This window comes from Thalassophryne amazonica, chromosome 12 (genome assembly GCF_902500255.1).
Source record: "Thalassophryne amazonica chromosome 12, fThaAma1.1, whole genome shotgun sequence".
Lineage (NCBI taxonomy): Eukaryota > Metazoa > Chordata > Actinopteri > Batrachoidiformes > Batrachoididae > Thalassophryne > Thalassophryne amazonica.
The window spans coordinates 60293496-60315522 of NC_047114.1; the positions used below are offsets into that span (position 1 = coordinate 60293496).

Below are 22027 nucleotides of genomic sequence, written 5' to 3' on the forward strand. Positions count from 1 at the left end.
TTCAGTGTGTAAGGTTCCTGGTTCAAACCCTACCCCTGCCACATTTCTCCATGTAATGTGACGTTGCATCAGGAAGGACAACTGTAAAACTTGTGCCAATTCAACATGCAGATCCACCTCGGATTTGCTGTGGCAAAACAAGGGAGCAGCCGAAGGTTCTTACTAATTGGTGCAATTTCACCTACTTGTATAAAATTAGGTGAAATTGGACAAGTGGTACAATATGCAGTGATGGGGACTTATTATTCTCTGAACACAAACATCCTTCTGATCCTCCTCTGCAACATGAAACACATGAAAAGCATGTCACACTCTTCAACAGAAGACAGCTTTGTGATGTTACCAGAGACAATTTAGCATTTCGGAAAAATGTAGAAGTAGCGCTTTTCCTGCACAATTGTTTATTGGGAATTCTGGATACTTTGGCATGTTTAGTAATAATCTGTTACACTCCTGTGTAAGCAGATAAGATATAAAATACTGTAGTGCAAATTTTACTTCCTATTAAAAAAAAAAAAAAAATTGGGCCTGATTTCCTTAATTTTGAAACTCGGATGAAAATTGTAGCCAGAAATTGTCAATGAGAGACTGCAAAGTAAATTTTGCTGAGTAAAATTTACTCTGCTGGGATAACATTTGATCCCAGTCTAAATAGAGTAAAAAACACCCTATTGTAGAGTGAAATCAGAAATTCTGTCGCCGACCAAACAGTCCCCGCCTCCCCGCCTGTACTGCGCATGCGTTATTTCAAGGCTCAGACGCTTTGTGCACATACTGTCTTCACCCAAAGCAATCAAAAGGATGAATGGGATTATTAACCATCAGATGACAAGGTTAAACCTCTTAAATCATTCTGAAGTCAGTTTTAAGCAGAAACAAGGCCATTTTAAGCAGGAACGAGGTGTTAATCCGTGCCGCTTGAAATGACGGACAGTCAGTGAACGCAACAGCTAGCAGCCTGTGTAGCTGTGGCGCTGTGATCACTTCCTTTACCTTTTCTGATGAAATAATGCTGAATTTATGCAGAAATGTTTGTTGTACAAAAGCTTCAGATATCTGTCACTGAGACAGATGATGACTGGAGTGCAGTTTTAAGCAGAAACAAAGTGATAATCGGTGAACCGCGGCCGATGACGCATGCGCAGTGAAGACGGTGGACTGATTTTTAGGGGGGACCGTTCGGTCTGTGACACCGTGTAGTCAGTGCAAGTGGTTTTACTCCAATGAGAGTTGATTTTACACTATGTTGAGTTGATTTAGCCCTGATTTATCCCAGCAGAGTAAATTTTACTAGCAAAATTTCCTGTGTGCCCTTACTCACTAACGTAAAATGGTCTTCTACAGCAAACATGTTCAAAAAATGTTCCATACGTTGACAAGATCTCGTGTGGTCTGGATGTAGTCCCACAGGTCATCCTGATTCCAGGTCAGCTCTCGGAGAGCTGGATCTAGCTGCTTTCTTGCTTCATCTATCTCATCTTTCACCAATCCCAGCTCCACAGCCAGGATACTAGTGTGGAGATGGTTGTACCACTGGGTCACGAAGTCAAGTGTCTGCATGTACTGAGGAACACATTGCAGCATTAAAGCTAAGAACGCGTTTTTTTTTTTTTTTTTTTTACATATTTGGCCACATATGCATACATATATTTGAAAGTGCAAACTTGATGCAAAAAAGCCACATGTTCCATAAAACAACGTCAAACTTTATCAACACTTTATAAGAATGCAATCAGCTGACAGAATGTCAAGGGTAATGCTAGAAGCCAAGTGACCCACCATGTGGAGTCTCTCTCGTTTGGAGTACAGCAGGACAGCCGCTTTCGGAATGTTTTGGTTCTTCAACATATTCAGATACTTTACCTCCCTTAACACTGAGGACAACTGGAGAGAGGGAAGCAAGTTAACTGCAACATTAATATTAATTCAAAATATAAATCAAGGCAACAAATGCATCAAAGTGCAGGAGAAAAAATTGTCTGTTTCTATGTGATGTCAAGTCTGGAAAGGTGAATGGTGTTGATATTCCCTCCAGGTCTCAGTCTACCAGATAAAACAATGTGTCAGGGTTTGATTTTTGTTCGGTTATGTTTTATTTTGTTCTGTTGGTTCTTTTCTGTGTTTCATTTGTTTTGGTTTGTTTATTCTCTTGCTGGGTTTTTCTGCTTGGGTCTGTCTGTCACTATCCCTCTTGTCTGTCTCTTGGTTCTTGGTGATGGGTGTTCCCCTCTCTCTGGCCACGCCCTGTTCTGGTGTTTTTCATGCACACCTGTTTCTGATTTGCTGATTATCACCTGGGCTTGTATAAGCTCACTGGGTGTGTTTGCTAGTCGCCAGTTTGTTGTGCCTTGTGTCTGCCTTCCAGCTCTGCTCTTGCGTTCCTAGTCCTGCCTGCCTCATAGTGTGTACCTGACCACGCCATTTGCCTGATGATTTTTGTACTGCTGCTTGTTCTGGACTGCGTACACGTGTACCGACCATTGCTATCCACTTCAGTAAAGCCTTTTTACAACCAGAGCTGTCTGTTCGAGCCATGCATTTGTGTCCTGCAATTCCTGACCATCCAGCCTGATACAATGGTGCTGCTACATAAAGTCAAGGATGTCATCTAGCATCAAGGCCTCTGAGAATGAAGAGGCAAAGAAGGTAAAACAACCAGTAAATAAAAGAAATCTTACTGAGAGTAACTCAGTGGGACAAGAGTTGCACTACCCAGATGTAGACCTGGGTTTGATTAACTGCCACGCTACATCACTATGCCTGTGCCCATGGATAAGACGCTTCATGTATATCATTCCATTCCACCCAGATGTAACCAGGTACCAGTCTTGACTGGAGAAGTCACCTAGGAGTGGTGTCCCATTCCATCCAGGGGGAGTTGTAGACTCCCATATAATCACTGCGCTCATGAGCCTCAGGACTTATATAAAGCTTACTTAGTTACAGAAAGGTCAGCTTAATATTCAATGCTAATGTGCATTGTCACATCCACCATACTGCACAACCACCTTGGGTCCAGGATGGTAACCAACCAGACAGACAAACAAGCCATCCCCACCTCACCAAAATAACCATCTATGTGCCACAGCCAGGTGGAACGTGGGCACCCTGTTAGCCTTCTCCAGCCACTGGGGCTCTCAACACTGAGACACCTGCATCCTGGATCATGTCTGGAGAAATACACCACATTGCTTAATTGCCATAGCTGATGTTTCCTCACAATGCAAGTGATACTCTTCATCCGGAGCCTCCTTAAATAACCATTCATTTGACACTAAGTCATTTCTGCAGTACCAAGGGATCCTCTGAAAAGGCAGACTATCAAAGAAATCATCATAAGTTCACTGGTTTTTGACCTACTGAGACTAAAAACAAAAATGTAATGGTAACAAAGGGAGTAATAGAGGACTTAGAATAGTTGGGAGATGAATTTTTATGGATTCTTGTCCATAGGTAGATGGGAACATCGATTGATATGCGTGTAATCTACATTGGACTTTTTAACTTGTCTTTTGCTACCTTCCTTGTTAGAAGGCCCACTTGACATACATGAGGTCATGAGTTTGAGACCAATAGTGTCTGACATATCACGGGTTACATATACTCACTACTGTAGCAATATGACATCGCACAAATCTTGATATACTTAACACAATTAAACAATTGACATGTTTTTGCTTACAGCAGGGCTGAAATTGACCCAGAAGAGGCCCTTGTCAGTTTCCAGTTTCAGCAGTGGTTCCCGGAGGTGGTTGTGGCAGAGATCCTCCAGCCCCTCAGTCCACAAGGAGAACAATTCTTCATCATGCTGGTCCAGAAGCTCCAGAACTCGCTCACACTTTGTAGAATATTATCGGTCTCAGTACTACCCAGTGGCCTGGAAAAAAAAAACAAAAAAACATTTACTTGTATCTTGTGTAATTCAGCAGTGTGAATGTGGCATTTCATTCCAAATTAACTATCTGCCAAAAAACAAACAAACAAAAAACCCCAAAATGCCCACACAACTGATGCCTTGTCTTTGAAGTACTAATACAAAAGAAAACCCATGTGTTGCCAACAACGCACAGTTTAGCTAATTAGCGAAGCTCAAATATTCATTAGCTTTTACAGTAAGTTTGAAAACAGTTAGCAGACCAACTGTCTTCCACTGAATTTAGCTCAGCTAACTTTAACTCAGTTACCTTTTTTGATAAAAGTTTAAATGGTTCGAGTTTCAACTTTTGTAAACCCTAAAAATCATACATGTACTAATCCAACAAGCAAAGATCGACATGTGTGAACACAACAAGCGCCACCTCAAGGAGATGAGGAAAAGGAGGCCAAGTCAGACCAAATGCATTCATTAGGGTCCTACAACGATTCTCTGTGTTGATTTTTATTTCTTAATATTTAGTATTCAGTTAAGACACTGAATAAACTGTATGATTAATGTAAACTACTGTATTGGGAAAGTGTAGTGACACGGACCCACAACAGGGGGCGCAAATGAACGGTCAATAGATGAGCCAAAATATAACAATTTAATGTTGTGAATGTGCACAACGAACATGCAGACAATCTCAGAATATCATAACAGTCAATACACAAAGGTGACGTGTGGGCAGGCTCGAGGATAGAAGACGTCTGTCCTAAGAAGAGCCGGAACCACACGATTTCCGCCGCCCCAGAACCTGGTGAATACTGGAGCCGCCAAGTCCCGAATTCCCAGGTGATCACCGTCCCCGACTGTCGGATCTGGTACTGCTGGCGAAGAACAAAGACAGTCAAGTGTGGGTGTGTGTACACCCAGTAACAACAACGGTGGGAATGCCACCTCCACCTCACACTCAGCGCGTTGCAGCGGTCTCAGCTGAAAAGGAGCGCCGTCTTGCACAGCCTCCTCAAAAACGACCGGTTCTCCTGCAAACACTCACAATAAACAGATTTACAAAGGCTGAGGATATTACCTCCAAAGAAGTATGATATCTCGGCGATGAGGTGGAGATGACGTCTGGTCTTTATGGAGTGCGATGATGAAGAATGTGTGACAGCTGTCAGGAATTAATGAGTGACAGCTGTCACTCCTGGCTGTGTCTGTGGTGGCAGCGCCCTCTCGTGCCTGAAGCCCGCACTTCAGGCAGGGCGCCCTTTGGTGGTGGGCCAGCAGTACATCCTCTTCTGGCGGCCCACACAACAGGACCCCCCCCTCAACGGGCGCCTCCTAGCGCCCGACCAGGCTTGTCCGGGTGTCTGCGGTAGAAATCGGCCAGGAGGGCCGGGTCCAGGACGAAGCTCCTCTTCACCCAGGAGCGTTCTTCGGGTCCATACCCTTCCCAGTCCACCAAATACTGGAACCCCCGGCCCATTCGACAGACGTCCAGGAGCCGGCGCACCGTCCAAGCCGGCTCCCCGTCAATGATCCGGGCAGGAGGCGGCGCCGGACCGGGAGCACAGAGGGGTGAGGTGTGGTGAGGCTTGAGTCTGGACACATGAAAAACCGGGTGGATCCGCAGTGAAGCTCCGACTCCCAGCTTCACTGCGGCAGGACTGAGGATTTTGAGGATCTTGAAAGGTCCAATGTACCGGTCCTTCAACTTGGGGGAGTCCACTTGGAGGGGGATGTCCTTTGTGGACAGCCACACCTCCTGCCCGGGCTGGTAAGCAGGGGCCGGGGATCGCCGGCGGTCTGCATGGGTCTTCGCTCTCGTCCGGGCCTTCAACAAGGCAGAACGGCCGGAGCGCCACACCCGACGGCACTTCCGCAGGTGGGCCTGGACCGAGGGCACACCGACCTCTCCCTCCACCACGGGGAACAACGGGGGCTGATACCCCAAACACACCTCAAATGGGGAGAGGCCGGTGGCAGAAGACACCTGGCTGTTATGCGCATACTCGATTCAGGCCAGATGGTTACTCCAGGCCGTCGGGTGTGCGGATGTGACGCAGCGGAGGGTCTGTTCCAGTTCCTGGTTGGCCCGCTCTGCCTGTCCGTTCGTCTGTGGATGGTACCCGGACGAGAGGCTCACGGTGGCCCCCAGTTCCCTGCAGAAGCTCCTCCAGACGTGTGAGGAGAACTGGGGACCACGATCTGAGACAATGTCGGTAGGTATCCCATGCAGACGGACAACATGGTGGACCAGGAGGTCTGCTGTCTCCTGGGCTGTTGGGAGCTTCGGGAGGGCCACGAAGTGGGCCGCCTTGGAGAATCGGTCCACTATCGTGAACATGGTGGTGTTGCCCTGGGACGGCGGGAGGCCCGTGACGAAATCCAGCCCGATGTGGGACCAGGGGCGATGAGGCACACGAAGCGGTTGGAGTAGTCCTTGGGCCTTCCTGTGGTCAGCCTTGCCCCTGGCACAGGTGGTGCAGGCCTGGATATACTCCCGGACGTCGGCCTCCATAGACGCCCACCAGAAGCGCTACCGGACAACTGCCACGGTCCTTCGCACCCCTGGATGACAGGAGAGCTTGGAACCATGACAGAAGTCCAAGACTGCAGCTCTGGCCTCTGGTGGGACGTATAAACGGTTCTTCGGACCTGTACCTGGGTCCGGGCTCCGTGCCAGGGCCTCCCGGACGAACTTCTCCACGTCCCAGGTGAGGGTGGCCACGATAGTGGACTCAGGCAGGATGGGCTCCGGTGGATCCGACAGTGCAGTTTTGACCTCCTCTTCGTGTACCCGGGACAAGGCAACCGGTCACATCCTTCGCCTCGCTCCCGACGGCGTTCCTCCAACCAATTGTCTAACCGTATAACGAGATCGATCAGCCCATCTAAATCCCACGTTTCCTCCTTAGCTACCAGCTGCTCCTTCAGAACCAACGACAGTCCGTTTATGAAGGCGGTGCGGAGCGCAACGTTATTCCAGCCGGACCTCGCAGCCGCGATGCGGAAGTTGACTGCATAAGCAGCTGCGCTCTCGCGTCCCTGTCTCATTGACAGCAGCACGGTTGAAGCGGTCTCTCCTCTGTTAGGGTGATCAAACACTGTTCTGAACTCCCCCACAAACCCTGTGTATGCTGATAACAACCGTGAGTTCTGTTCCCAGAGCGCCGTAGCCCAGGCGCGTGCTTTACCCCGAAGCAGAGCAATCACATAAGCTATTTTACTAGCATCTGACGCGTACATGACGGGACGTTGTGCGAAGACGAGCGAACACTGCATAAGAAAATCCGCGCACGTCTCCACACAACCTCCGTACGGCTCAGGAGGGCTTATGTATGCTTCAGGGGATGGTGGGAGGGGTTGTTGAACCACCACTGGAACGTTTATATCCTGCACAGGGTCGGCAGGAGGACGAGCTGCAGCAGCGCCCTGAGCGCTCGCCGCCATCTGTGCGGAGAGAGCCTCCACCCTGCGGTTCAGGAGGATGTTTTGCTCAGTCATTTGATCCAACCGAGCCGTAAAGGCGGTGAGAATGTGCTGCAGCTCACCAATTACGTCTCCTGCAGACGCCTGTGCTCCCTGCTCTCCCATTGGTCGTTCAACAGCCGGGTGACGCCCCTCGGAGTCCATGACGCTGGCCGAGATATCCTGTTGGGAAAGTGTAGTGACACGGACCCACAACAGGGGGCGCAAATGAACGGTCAATAGATGAGCCAAAATATAACAATTTAATGTTGTGAATGTGCACAACGAACATGCAGACAATCTCAGAATATCATAACAGTCAATACACAAAGGTGACGTGTGGGCAGGCTCGAGGATAGAAGACGTCTGTCCTAAGAAGAGCCGGAACCACACGATTTCCGCCGCCCCAGAACCTGGTGAATACTGGAGCCGCCAAGTCCCGAATTCCCAGGTGATCACCGTCCCCGACTGTCGGATCTGGTACTGCTGGCGAAGAACAAAGACAGCCAAGTGTGGGTGTGTGTACACCCAGTAACAACAACGGTGGGAATGCCACCTCCACCTCACACTCAGCGCGTTGCAGCGGTCTCAGCTGAAAAGGAGCGCCGTCTTGCACAGCCTCCTCAAAAACGACCGGTTCTCCTGCAAACACTCACAATAAACAGATTTACAAAGGCTGAGGATATTACCTCCAAAGAAGTATGATATCTCGGCGATGAGGTGGAGATGACGTCTGGTCTTTATGGAGTGCGATGATGAAGAATGTGTGACAGCTGTCAGGAATTAATGAGTGACAGCTGTCACTCCCGGCTGTGTCCGTGGTGGCAGCGCCCTCTCGTGCCTGAAGCCCGCACTTCAGGCAGGGTGCCCTTTGGTGGTGGGCCAGCAGTACATCCTCTTCTGGCGGCCCACACAACATACTGTTTAATTTCATTTGTTCATTATTATTGATGTACATCTTGATCATCATCTGGTCATAACATGCAAACCCTTTTTGGAACTTCCCTGTTTACGTATTTTACAACACAAAATTTTAAGCTCTTTAGGCTGTTTTTCCAAACCAGTCTCACGGCAAGTTTGTGACAGTGTCATGAAAAGTGATTTAATCTATTAGTTTGTAATACCGCCACAAAATGTGTTTTTTGTGATGGTATTACAAAGTAATTTCATGATGGTATCATGAAATGTGGGGTGACACGGGGGGTGTTGGGGTTATGGCTAAAAATGGTGACCGAAACTTGACTGCGTCATGAAAAGGTGACATTTCGTGATGATATCACGAACACCCCCAACAAAAAAACCCAAAACAAACCAAAACAAAACAAAACAAAAACGCGAGACTGGGCTGGTTTTTCAGGGTTTTAGAGTCAAGCAACTACAAAAAAATCCTAAATTGAAGGTAAATTCATTAATCACAGTTAATTTTTCTATTTGAGGATTAGCAGTTATCGAAGCTAACCTTTAGGTTTGCTGTGTAACCTTTTGGTTGCTTTTTGGTAACATGAACCGCTGAATAATCGACAACTTTTAAAGACATTGTGCAACAGATTAATATCCCTAAATTATATTTTTACAAAACCATCTACACTAGGTCAGATGTCAGCTGGGATCGTTTTGTGTGTGTGTGTGTGTGTGTGTGTGTGTGTGTGTGTGTGTGTGTGTGTGTGTGTGTGTGTGTGTGTGTTAGGGGTTTCACTATCCGTACATATGGGCCAGCTGAACGAGGTCACTCCTGTCGGACAGAATACGATCCCGAAGCTCCTGCGACCATTTAAGGTTTCCAGCCACTGGGGGCATATTTTTTCCCATTGTTGCACAGTCTGACTGCAGCTGAAACACAGAGGATTAATTGACTTATCTTTTGTTTTTTAAAGACCGTCATGTTTAACTACAGGCATATTCTAGCACACAAGGCAAAAGAAGACTTTATGGTTTGCTTTGTTTTGCAGCTACTTCAGTGTGGCGTCTCACCTCATCTTGGTGTCGATCAAGCACAAACTGACAGTGGTCTATTTCTTGATTGAACATGTCCAACAGCACATGGCAGTTTGGCAAGAACAGTTGATGAATCCTGGGTCTTTCAAATAGAGAGCCAAAAATTTTCAACAACTACATGGGACACAGAAAAGGTTTTGTAAATCTTTAGATTCATGTCAAGCATCGTGGTAGTATGATTTCAAGTATATTGTGTTTAAATGCATTTTCTTATGTCCTTAAAGGAGATTAAGCTTAAAACATGGTGATATCAGACATACCTTGAAGGTAGAATTTAAGTTTTTTGAGTGCTGGAAGGCCAGATTGAGAATTGTCCCCAACCTCTGGTCAAAATCTTTGTTCTGCTTCACAAAAGACCTGTACTGACTCACAAATTCCTGGACACAAAAAGGTATCATCAGCCAGATCTTCAGCATTGTTCAAAAGCCTTAAGTGCTATTAAAATTATTTAAAATTTCACATTCACTTCAGCAGACATCACAAAAACAGACAAAAATTGGACTGGGTTCCACATATGATTGTTGTGTCACATAGTACTTTTCCAGTTGCATCAGAAGCTCAAAGTGCTTTACAATTATGCCTCACATTCACCCACTCACACACACTCACACACTGATGTCAGGGTGCTGCCATGGAAGGTGCTCACTACACACCGGGAGCAACTAGGGAATTAAGGACATTGCCCAAGGGCCCTCAGTGATTTTCTAGTCTGAAGCCCAACGCTTAACCACGAGGCCGTCATCTCCCCTCCATGGGTTCCATGTGTTGCTGCATCCACCACACTACTGAACCTCCTTGGGTTCTGTATGGCGACCACCCAGGCAGGTGACCAGTCTATCCCCACCTTTCAAAAATTACCATTCGGTGTTTCAGCATTTCCCATTATGCCCCTGGCGGCCTCCTGCACTTCCCAGAATGCACCGCGGTGCCAGCAGAGTACTGCTGTCTTACAGCGCACGTAAACAATGGCAAAGCAAGGATGTGGATGGCATTAATTGAGTGAGTTCACTGGCAACTGTGATGATTATACGCTCTCCCAAGTTGAGAGGGTTATCTAGTAGAGGAGGTGTAGCACCTGTGATGGATTTCTGCTGTGCCCCAATGTTGTCTTATTGTCCATACTTCACAAGACGTATTTAGACTGTGAGTGCTGAGCTCCTGACACTGGAACTCTGCTGAAACCGACCTCTCACATGAGTCACGGACCGCAAGACGGCACAAGATTCACAACTGCAAAACACTGAATTGATCTGCTGCAACCAGGTGACACATGGACATGCCCTTGGCCTCCTCCAGCTGTTGGGGTCATCAACACTGATGCACCTGCATACCACATGGTCAAAATGCTGTAGATGACGTTCTCTCACAGTACAAGTGGGAATGTCAATAACTTTGTCAATAAGTTTGGACATTTTATGATATATTCTGATTATCCAAAACTGGTTCATCTTAGTTTGCGTCTGAACATACACTCAACAAAAATATAAACGCAACACTTTTGGTTTTGCTCCCATTTTGTATGAGATGAACTCAAAGATCTAAAACTTTTTCCACATACACAATATCACCATTTCCCTCAAATATTGTTCACAAACCAGTCGAAATCTGTGATAGTGAGCACTTCTCCTTTGCTGAGATAATCCATCCCACCTCACAGGTGTGCCATACCAAGATGCTGATTAGACACCATGATTAGTACACAGTTGTGCCTTAGACTGCCCACAATAAAAGGCCACTCTGAAAGGTGCAGTTTTGTTTTATTGGGGGGGGATACCAGTCAGTATCTGGTGTGACCACCATTTGCCTCATGCAGTGCAACACATCTCCTTCGCATCATCCGTGAAGAGAACACCTCTCCAACGTGCCAAACGCCAGCGAATGTGAGCATTTGCCCACTCAAGTCGGTTACGACGACAAACTGGAGTCAGGTCGAGACCCCGATGAGGACGACGAGCATGCAGATGAGCTTCCTTGAGATGGTTTCTGACAGTTTGTGCAGAAATTCTTTGGTTATGCAAACCGATTGTTTCAGCAGCTGTCCGAGTGGCTGGTCTCAGACGATCTTGGAGGTGAACATGCTGGATGTGGAGGTCCTGGGCTGGTGTGGTTACACGTGGTATGCGGTTGTGAGGCTGGTTGGATGTACTGCCAAATTCTCTGAAACGACTTTGGAGACGGCTTATGGTAGAGACATGAACATTCAATACACGATCAACAGCTCTGGTTGACATTCCTGCTGTCAGCATGCCAACTGCATGCTCCCTCAAATCTTGCGACATCTGTGGCATTGTGCTGTGTGATAAAACTGCACCTTTCAGAGTGGCCTTTTATTGTGGGCAGTCTAAGGCACACCTGTGCACTAATCATGGTGTCTAATCAGCATCTTGGTATGGCACACCTGTGAGGTGGGATGGATTATCTCAGCAAAGGACAAGTGCTCACTATCACAGATTTCGACTGGTTTGTGAACAATATTTGAGGGAAATGGTGATATTGTGTATGTGGAAAAAGTTTTAGATCTTTGAGTTCATCTCATACAAAATGGGAGCAAAATCAAAAGTGCTGCGTTTATATTTTTGTTGAGTGTATTTTAAATTCTGTACACACAGTTCAGCTGTGTCAAGAATGATGAGCACGACTATAGGTTTCAAAGAATTAAATATTGATGTCCTCATTAATGCCGTTATCACTGCTTTTTGCATGTTGCTTTGAAGACATTTTACTTTGATACTTTTCCCTTAGAGTTCTGCTAAGCAGAAAGACAACATGATTGTATTTTTTATTAATCAGCTCTGCCGCTGGAAATCACAGCCCTGTGGTTCTTATTAAATGAACAGCAGTGTGACAACAATCTTACAAGGTCTCACATCGTTAGTGTAGTCCAGCGGGTCGTGTTTGCTTTCTCTGAGAGCACGCCAGCGGTCATGAAATTCATCGCTCATGCTGAAGACCATCTCACTGAGGATCTTCCCCCTGGAACCTCCAAGTTCAATCTTCTCCAGTTTTAGAAAATCCAACGCTGTGGTAAAAAGTTCCTGTGGATTAGAGGTGAAAAGTCACTCAAATGTAAGGCAGACAGGATAAAAAAAATTAAAGATGGTTAGAAAAAACAGAAAAGTGTAGTGCAGTGAGTGTTTTTGAACATAATTGAAAAACAATACCATCAACTTGTATCTCATGCTAGACGGACAAGGTTGGGTAGGATTACTTTGAAATGTAATCCAAAAGTAATCAGATTACAAGTAATCCAAATGTATGTACATACATACATACATGTAATCCACATGTATTCTTTCAAAGTAGAGGGATGATTGATTTTAAATGTAGCTTGTATGCCACCTGCTGGACATATAATCCACATAATTTTATTGATGGAAAGTCAGAGCAGGTGTTGCTGAAGTAACATGCTGGTTGTCCAGCAGCTGCCTGCTGGTCATATCTGGCATGTCACAGGGAATAATCGTATTTTATATAATGGCTTAATGGATTGGATCCTTGTCATTTGATTGGTGCTTTGTGTGTCATGTGACATGGACTATTTGTCCCATTTGTGTTGCGTTACATTTAGCATGCAAATATGGTTCCATATACCGTGCAAATTTGATTCCATACATTTTGTACCATTGCACCCCACCCATACACACACTATGGGGGCAGCATTTAGCTAAGCATGGCTGAGTTTGTTTTGCTATTGGGTTTCAATTTGAATGAGCTAATTGACGGTGCTAATTCTTCTAACACACACACGCACGTACGCGCGCGCGCACACACACACACACACACACACACACACACACACACACACACACACACACACACACACACACACACACACACACACACACACACACACACACACAAAACATACACTACACCATAAGCTGTCTGGAAGAGCCATGAAGAGCTGTTAGGATGAAAATCTGGACAAATTTCTGACGCAATTTTTCGCTGGACTGAGGAAGTGCACAAAATCTATTTTTTTTTCTTTTTTTTTGGAAGTATCACAGACTACATCTCTTTTTCCAAGTTGACTGAGATGTCAAAGCACCAGTGACGAACACCAAAATTTAAGTCCCTTTTCTGTTCTTTATAAATTAATAAAATATCAAATGACAAGGATCTATTTTAGCCGTTATATAAAACAAATAAAGAATGTTTTTACATTCTTTCAATGGAACAAATATTTAATTCAGTGAAAGCTGGACCATACCATTCAACGAATACTCGTTGAATGGTATGTTCCAGCTTTCACCTCATGAAATATTAATTCCATTGAACTCATAAACATTTATTATTTGTATAACATACACAGATCAAAATTAGGAGCAGGTGTTGTTGAAGTTACATGTAGCTTTAAGTGATCTTTTGTCAGTTTCTTTCATTTCCAAAGCCTATGTTTGGGGGCAGGCTCGGACTGATAATCTGTGATTTTGGGCATTTGCCCAGTGGGCCGCTGCACGTTTAGACATGCGTGAGCCGGCCCTCCCATATTTATAGAGATTATGGAAATATACAGTGTTCTCGAACAGCGCGCTGCTGTCAACACGAGGAAAGTCAGTGATCGGTGAAGCTACAGCATTTAATCAGCGCAGCTGCAGAGCCACTTCCTGAATTTGTGTCAAAATAAAAGTTCTGTAGTGTTTCATACATGGCGCAGTCTTATTCTAGGTTTCAGTTTTGTTTCCATTTGATCACACAATGGAGACTTACATCGAGCACAATGATTGACATGACCAACAGCCAATGACAATGGAGAAGCATACAGGGTGGCCAATCAGATTGCAGGAAGAGCAGGCGGCTGCTCCCGCCCCTGTGAATGGATTGAGTCCTCGGCGCCTGGACTTCTCTCCGCTCTTCTACTGATACAAGGTTGGAATCGTTTCTTTTATCTTAATTAACTGTGCTTTACTTTTGTTAATCTTTAAATGCAACAGCTACGGACTTCAGCTCCTTAATTTGCTGCTGTGTGAATCCTAGCAGTGGTTACACATTACCTCTCACTCACTCACTCTCTCTCTCTCTCTCTCTCTCTCTCTCTCTCTCACTCTCACTCTCACTCACACACTTTAGAGACACAAAAACTTTTTTCCGCTTGTGTGCATTTGCTTCCGTTTTGTCAGACCCGGCGCCAGAAAAAAAAAAAAAATTAAGGGGGCGATGAGTTTATCACAGGGGGTGGGGTCGCCCCCCCCCCAAAAAAAATAGTGTGCACCGGAGGAGACGTGCGCTCCTGGAAACCTCGTGTATTTACGCTGCACCGTTGTAAGAGACTGACTAAGAGTGAAGAGTGATGACAGTATTTTTTTTTTATTATTATTTGAACGTATTGACGCTCGGTCAAGTGATCTCCTGCATTCCACAGAGCCGGTGTTCTGTCGAGATGAGGTGCGCCAACTTTCGACACTCTGAGCTGTGACGTACCTTGGCATTGTCCAATAGGAACGACGCGTCGGGCCAAAACACGGAAGACTTGTGGCAGAAACCACTGATCTCTACAAAATGGATTGGACCAATCTGATTGGTGCAGAAACCACTGATCTGTACAAAACATTAACGTGTGACAGGACTGCTCATTTATAGAGCAGTTTTCTGAAGAAAAATCATTGGAAATGTTTTTTTTGTTGTTGTTACTGTTGGGAAAGTGTAGTGACACGGACCCACAACAGGGGGCGTAAATGAACGGACAATAGAGGGAGTTGAATTAGAACACTTTACTGTTGTGAACGTCTCAACCACACACAGCAGATTACAGAATAAATATAAGTCAATTAATGAAGGTGTCGTGTGGGCAGGCTCGACGATAGGAGACGCCCGTCTGGAGACGAACCAGAACCACACGATTTCCACCGCCACCAAACCCAAAGGATACTGGAGCCACCAAGTCCCGAAGTCCCAGGTGGCCACCGTCTCAGCGTGTCGGATCTGGTACTGCTGGCGGAGAACAAAAACAGTCAAGTGTGGGTGTGTGTACACCCCGTAACAATAACGGTGGGAATTCCACCTCCACCTTTAACACACACTCGTGCAGCGTCTGTTTAACCACTTATCTGACAGGACGTAGGATGAAACAGTCGCGACCCACGCCGGTCCCCTGGTTGACAGCTGCAACACAATAGCTCTTGAAAACACAGAATGCTGGCAGAGAAAGTTACCTCTCACAGAAGTCGATATCTCGGCGATGTGGTGGAGGTGTCATCCTGCTTTTATCCCGGGTGAGATGCAGATGATCGGTGACAGCTGTCATAGTTGATGAGTGACAGCTGTCACCTCGGCTGTTCCTGTAGGCGGCAGAGCCCTCTCGTGCCTGAAGCCCGCACTTCAGGCAGGGCGCCCTCTGGTGGTGGGCCAGCAGTACCTCCTCTTCTGGCGGCCCACACAACAGGACCCCCCCCTCAACCCCCCCCCGACCAGGCTTGTCCGGGTGGCGTTGGTAAAAATCGACCAGGAGGGCCGGGTCCAGGATGAAGCTCCTCTTCACCCAGGAGCGTTCTTCGGGTCCATACCCTTCCCAGTCCACCAAATATTGAAAGCCCCGGCCCATTCGATGGACATCCAAGAGCCGGCGTACTGTCCAAGCCGGCTCCCCGTCGATGATACAGGCAGGAGGCGGCGCCGGACCGGGTGCACAGAGGGGTGAGGTGTGATGTGGTTTCAACCTGGAGACATGAAAGACTGGATGGATCCGCAGTGAGGCCGGGAGTTGGAGCCTCACTGCGGTGGGACTGAGGACCTTGAGGATGCGGAACGGCCCTATGTAGCGGTCTTTCAATTTTGGGGAAGCCACCTGGAGAGGTATGTCCTTGGTTGATAGCCATACCTCCTGCCCGGGCTGGTATGCGGGGGCCGGGGACCATCGACGGTCTGCATGGGCTTTTGCCCTCGTCCGAGCCCTCAACAAGGCCGAATGGGCGGTGCGCCACACCCGACGGCATCTCTGCAGGTGGGCCTGGACCGAGGGCACACCGACCTCTCCCTCCACCACAGGAAACAAAGGGGGTTGGTACCCCAGACACACCTCAAATGGGGAGAGGCCGGTGGCAGAGGACACTTGGCTGTTATGCGCGTACTCGATCCAGGCCAGGTGTTCACTCCAAGCCGTCGGGTGTGCGGATGTTGTACAACGCAGGGCCTGCTCCAACTCTTGATTGGCCCGTTCAGCCTGTCCGTTAGTCTGAGGGTGATACCCAGACGAGAGGCTCATGGTGGCCCCCAGTTCCCAGCAGAAACTCCTCCACACCTGCGAGGAGAACTGGGGACCGCAATCCGAGACGATGTCTGTTGGTATCCCATGCAGCTGGACGACATGGTGGACCAGGAGATCCGCTGTCTCCTGGGCCGATGGGAGCTTCGGGAGGGCCACGAAGTGGGCCACCTTGGAGAACCGGTCCACTATCGTGAGGATGGTGGTGTGCCCCCGGGACGGCGGGAGGCCCGTGACGAAATCCAGACCGATGTGGGACCAGGGGCGATGAGGCACAGGAAGCGGCTGCAGGAGTCCCTGTGCCTTCTGGTGGTCCGCCTTGCCCCTGGCGCAGGTGGTGCAGGCCTGGATATAAGCCCGGACGTCAGCCTCCAGAGACGCCCACCAGAAGCGCTGCCGGACCACTGCCACGGTCCTACGCACTCCTGGGTGGCAGGAGAGCTTGGACTCGTGACAGAAGTCCAGGACGGCAGCTCTGACTTCTGGTGGGACGTATAGTCTGTTTCTCGGCCCTGTTCCGGGATCCGGGCTCCGTGTCAGGGCCTCCAGGACGGTCTTCTCCACGTCCCAGGTTAGGGTAGCCACGATAGTGGACTCCGGTACGATGGGTTCCGGTGGATCCGACAGCTCGGTCTTGACTTCATGTTTGTGCACCCGGGACAGGGCATCCGACCTCTGGTTTTTGGTCCCGGGGCGGTAAGTGATCTGGAAGTCAAAACGGCCGAAAAACAGTGACCAGCGGGCTTGCCTGGGGTTCAGTCGCTTGGCGGTCCTGATATACTCCAGGTTCCGGTGGTCAGTAAAAACCATGAAAGGCACTGACGCTCCCTCCAGCAGGTGTCTCCACTCCTCAAGAGCCTCTTTCACCGCAAGGAGCTCCCGATTGCCCACGTCATAGTTCCGCTCTGCTGGGGTCAACCTGCGGGAGAAATAGGCACATGGATGAAGAACCTTATCGGTCTCTCCGCTCTGGGATAGCACGGCTCCTATCCCTGAGTCAGAGGCGTCCACTTCGACCACAAACTGGCGACTAGGATCGGGCTGCACCAAGACGGGTGCAGACGAGAAGCGCTGTTTCAACTCCCTGAACGCGGCATCGCACCGATCCGACCAGGTGAAGGGAACTTTTGGTGAGGTCAGGGCTGTCAGGGGGCTGACTACCTGACTATACCCCTTAATGAACCTCCTGTAAAAATTTGCGAAGCCGAGGAACTGTTGCAGCTTCCTACGGCTCGTAGGTTGGGGCCAGTCTCTCACCGCTGCGACCTTGGCCGGATCCGGGGCGACGGAGTTGGAGGAGATGATAAACCCCAGGAAGGACAAAGAGGTGCGGTGGAACTCACACTTCTCGCCCTTCACAAACAGCCGGTTCTCCAACAACCGCTGCAGGACCTGACATACATGCCGTACATGGGTCTCAGGATCCGGAGAAAAAATGAGTATATCGTCCAGATACACGAAGACGAATCGGTGCAGGAAGTCCCGCAAGACGTCATTTACCAAAGCTTGGAACGTCGCGGGGGCGTTTATGAGGCTGAACGGCATGACCAGGTACTCAAAATGACCTAACGGGGTGTTGAATGCCGTCTTCCATTCGTCTCCCTCCCGGACCTGAACCAGGTGATATGCGTTCCTAAGATCCAGCTTTGTGAATATTTTGGCTCCATGCAGGGGGGTGAACACCGAATCCAACAAAGGCAACGGGTATCGGTTGCGAACCGTGATCTCATTCAGCCCCCGGTAATCAATGCATGGACGAAGACCGCCATCTTTTTTGCCCACAAAAAAGAAACCTGCTCCCATCGGGGAGGTGGAGTTACGGATCAGCCCGGCAGCTAAGGAGTCCCGGATGTAGGTCTCCATCGATTCGCGCTCAGGTCGGGAGAGGTTGTACAGCCTGCTGGACGGGAACTCCATGCCTGGCATCAAATCGATGGCACAATCGTACGGACGGTGCGGGGGAAGGGTAAGTGCCCGATCCTTGCTAAAAACGTCAGCAAGATCATGGTACTCAACCGGCACCGCCGACAGATTGGGGGGACCTTTGACCTGCTCCTTAGCCTGGGAACCGGGAGGAACCAAGGATCCCAAACACACCCGATGGCAGGTCTCGCTCCACTGTACCACCACCCCGGACGGCGAATCAATCCGGGGATTGTGTTTTAGCATCCAGGGGAACCCCAGAATCACACGGGAGGTAGAGGGAGTCACAAAAAACTCAATCTCCTCCCGATGATTCCCTGACACCACCAGAGTTACTGGTAGTGTCCTGTGTGTGATTAAAGGGAGTAGGGTGCCATCTAGTGCTCGCACCTGCAATGGTGAAGGAAGCGCCACCAGAGAGAGCCCTACCTCCCTGGCCCATCTGCTGTCTAGCAGATTCCCTTCTGACCCTGTGTCTACCAGTGCTGGGGCCTGAAGGGTTAAATCCCCGCTAAGGATTGTAACTGGGAGCCGTGTGGAAATGTGTGTGTGTCCCACGTGAATTTCTTGGCCCACCCTAAGCCCAGTTTCTAGGGGCGGGCGTTGTGTGTTTAACCGTTCGGGCAATCACGCAATTGGTGCTCAATTGAGCCGCAAACAAAACACGCCCCGCGGGGAAGCCTCCTCTGTCTATTTGGTGGTCTGAATGTGGCCCTGCTCGTGTCCATAGCTTCGTCAGCAGGGGGAGCTGTCGCCACACGGGACGTAGAGGCCAGGGAGCATGGGAAGGGCGGACCTTTTTTGGACCCGGAAGGAAGAGAGACGGCGCGTGCCCGGCCACGCCCTTCGTCTCATTCCCGACGGCGTTCTTTCAACCGATTGTCTAACCGTATAACCAGATCGATAAGCCCATCTAATTCCCGCGGTTCATCCTTGGCCACCAGGTGCTCCTTCAGGACCGATGACAGTCCGTTTATGACGGCGACGCGGAGCGCAGCGTTATTCCAGCCGGACCTCGCAGCCGCGATGCGGAAGTCGACTGCATAAGCGGCTGAGCTCCGGCGACCCTGTCTCATTGACAGCAGCACAGTCGAAGCGGTCTCTCCCCTGTTAGGGTGATCAAACACAATCTTGAACTCCCTCACAAACCCAGTGTACGTGTGAAGGAGCCGTGAATTTTGCTCCCAAAGCGCCGTAGCCCAAGCGCGTGCCTCTCCCCAAAGCAGATTAATAACATAAGCTACTTTACTAGCATCTGACGCGTACATGACGGGACGTTGTGCAAAGACGAGCGAACACTGCATGAGAAAGTCCGCGCACGTCTCCACACAACCTCCGTACGGCTCAGGAGGGCTTATGTATGCTTCAGGGGATGGTGGGAGGAGTTGTTGAACCACCACTGGAACATTCATATCCTGCACAGGGTCGGCAGGAGGAGGAGCTGCAGCAGCGCCCTGAGCGCTCACCGCCACCTGCGCGGAGAGAGCCTCCACCCTGTGGTTCAGGAGGATGTGTTGCTCGGTCATTTGATCCAACCGAGCCGTAAAGGCGGTGAGGATGTGCTGCAGCTCACCAATCACGCCTCCTGCAGACACCTGCGCTCCCTGCTCTCCCATTGGTCGTTCAACAGCTGGGTGACGCTGGCCGAGATATCCTGTTGGGAAAGTGTAGTGACACGGACCCACAACAGGGGGCGTAAATGAACGGACAATAGAGGGAGTTGAATTAGAACACTTTACTGTTGTGAACGTCACAACCACACACAGCAGATTACAGAATAAATATAAGTCAATTAATGAAGGTGTCGTGTGGGCAGGCTCGACGATAGGAGACGCCCGTCTGGAGATGAACCGGAACCACACGATTTCCACTGCCACCGAACCCGAAGGATACTGGAGCCACCAAGTTCCGAAGTCCCAGGTGGCCACTGTCTCAGCGTGTCGGATCTGGTACTGCTGGCGGAGAACAAAAACAGTCAAGTGTGGGTGTGTGTACACCCCGTAACAATAACGGTGGGAATTCCACCTCCACCTTTAACACACACTCGTGCAGCGTCTGTTTAACCACTTATCTGACGGGACATAGGATGAAACAGTCGCGACCCACGCCGGTCCCCTGGTTGACAGCTGCAACACAATAGCTCTTGAAAACACAGAATGCTGGCAGAGAAAGTTACCTCTCACAGAAGTCGATATCTCGGCGATGTGGTGGAGGTGTCATCCTGCTTTTATCCCGGGTGAGATGCAGATGATCGGTGACAGCTGTCATAGTTGATGAGTGACAGCTGTCACCTCGGCTGTTCCTGTAGGCAGCAGCGCCCTCTCGTGCCTGAAGCCCGCACTTCAGGCAGGGCGCCCTCTGGTGGTGGGCCAGCAGTACCTCCTCTTCTGGCGGCCCACACAACAGTTACCTCAAAATTTCTGATTACTGTTAAAAAAAGTTTAGAACACTTGTAATTAAAATAGGTAAATAAATCAATAAATGGTTCTTTAGAAACCTTTCATCTGTATTAAAACCACCTGTTATTTCAGATTAGATAATTTCTTGTTTAACATAAGGAATCTCAGACATTTATTTTTAGACAAATAAAATAACATGGAAACTTGTTTATTTTTGAAGTCTGGTAGATTATTTATATCTTATTTCAACCAGAAAAACAAACACTAAATAAAGTGTTTATTATGAATGCAAAAGGAAATAATTTAACAATGACTGCAGTGTGATTGTAAAGTAGGATTTCTGTGACATAAACCTCATGATGTATATATATATATATATATATATATATATATATATATATATATATATATATATATATATATATATATATAGTCATTTAAACTTGTAATTTCGTCAAAATATGTAATTGCCTTTAATGTTATCAGGATGCCCCCTCGTGGCGCCGGGTCTGCGTTTTGTGCTATGATCAAGGTGAAATGAGGTGTGTCCATGGTGTTTAGGTGTATAGTATTTGTTCATTGGGGGTTCGGTATGGACGGGTGGGTGTGCGTGTTTGGGGGTGGATTCGTCGGGCCAATAGTGGGCTGGTCCAGAGGAAAAATGCCAAGGCCGAAATTTGTTCCCAGTCCGACCCTGTTTGGGGGCCACCACAGCTAATACTGCTTCTTTGATGGTACTTGTAAAGCTGTTCACAAATGGTGAACGCTCTTAACATAAATTTTTCTTTAGTCAAAATGAAGTACTCATGGTTAGTACTCATCCTTTGAGTACTAACCATTAGATCTGCACTTTTCTAATGTTCCTGTGCTAACAACATGTACCTCAATCATCATCAGCCTTTCCACAATGCGATTTGAACGCTGGAACACAAATGCACTGGGAAAGTCCCACAGCCTGATTGTCTCATTGTGCTTGTAGTACTTGGGGATACGTTGACGGTAAGTACAGAACAGTTCCTTGAAGGTGCTCAGAACTGAAATGGTTATCTGCACTCTCTCCACCCCCTCTTCAAGCTCCATCTTGAAGAGTTCTTCAGGTAAAAGGTAGGTACAGGCCTGGACACACAAAATCATTTTACATGATTATGACAGTTTATGATTCTCTTTCTCTCTCTG

The 22027-nt window shown here is 48.3% G+C and overlaps 1 protein-coding gene across 1 annotated transcript in view; it reads right to left on the reverse strand.

Moving 5' to 3' along the window:
- LOC117521073 (dynein heavy chain 11, axonemal-like) overlaps positions 1-22027 on the reverse strand; it is a 138553-nt gene that overhangs the window by 107833 nt on the left and 8693 nt on the right. The window contains 9 exon segments of the mRNA XM_034182390.1: positions 1372-1563; positions 1780-1884; positions 3683-3843; positions 3846-3877; positions 9039-9163; positions 9305-9442; positions 9589-9705; positions 12196-12363; positions 21734-21967. Of these exon segments, the coding sequence (XP_034038281.1) occupies positions 1372-1563; positions 1780-1884; positions 3683-3843; positions 3846-3877; positions 9039-9163; positions 9305-9442; positions 9589-9705; positions 12196-12363; positions 21734-21967 (1272 nt within the window).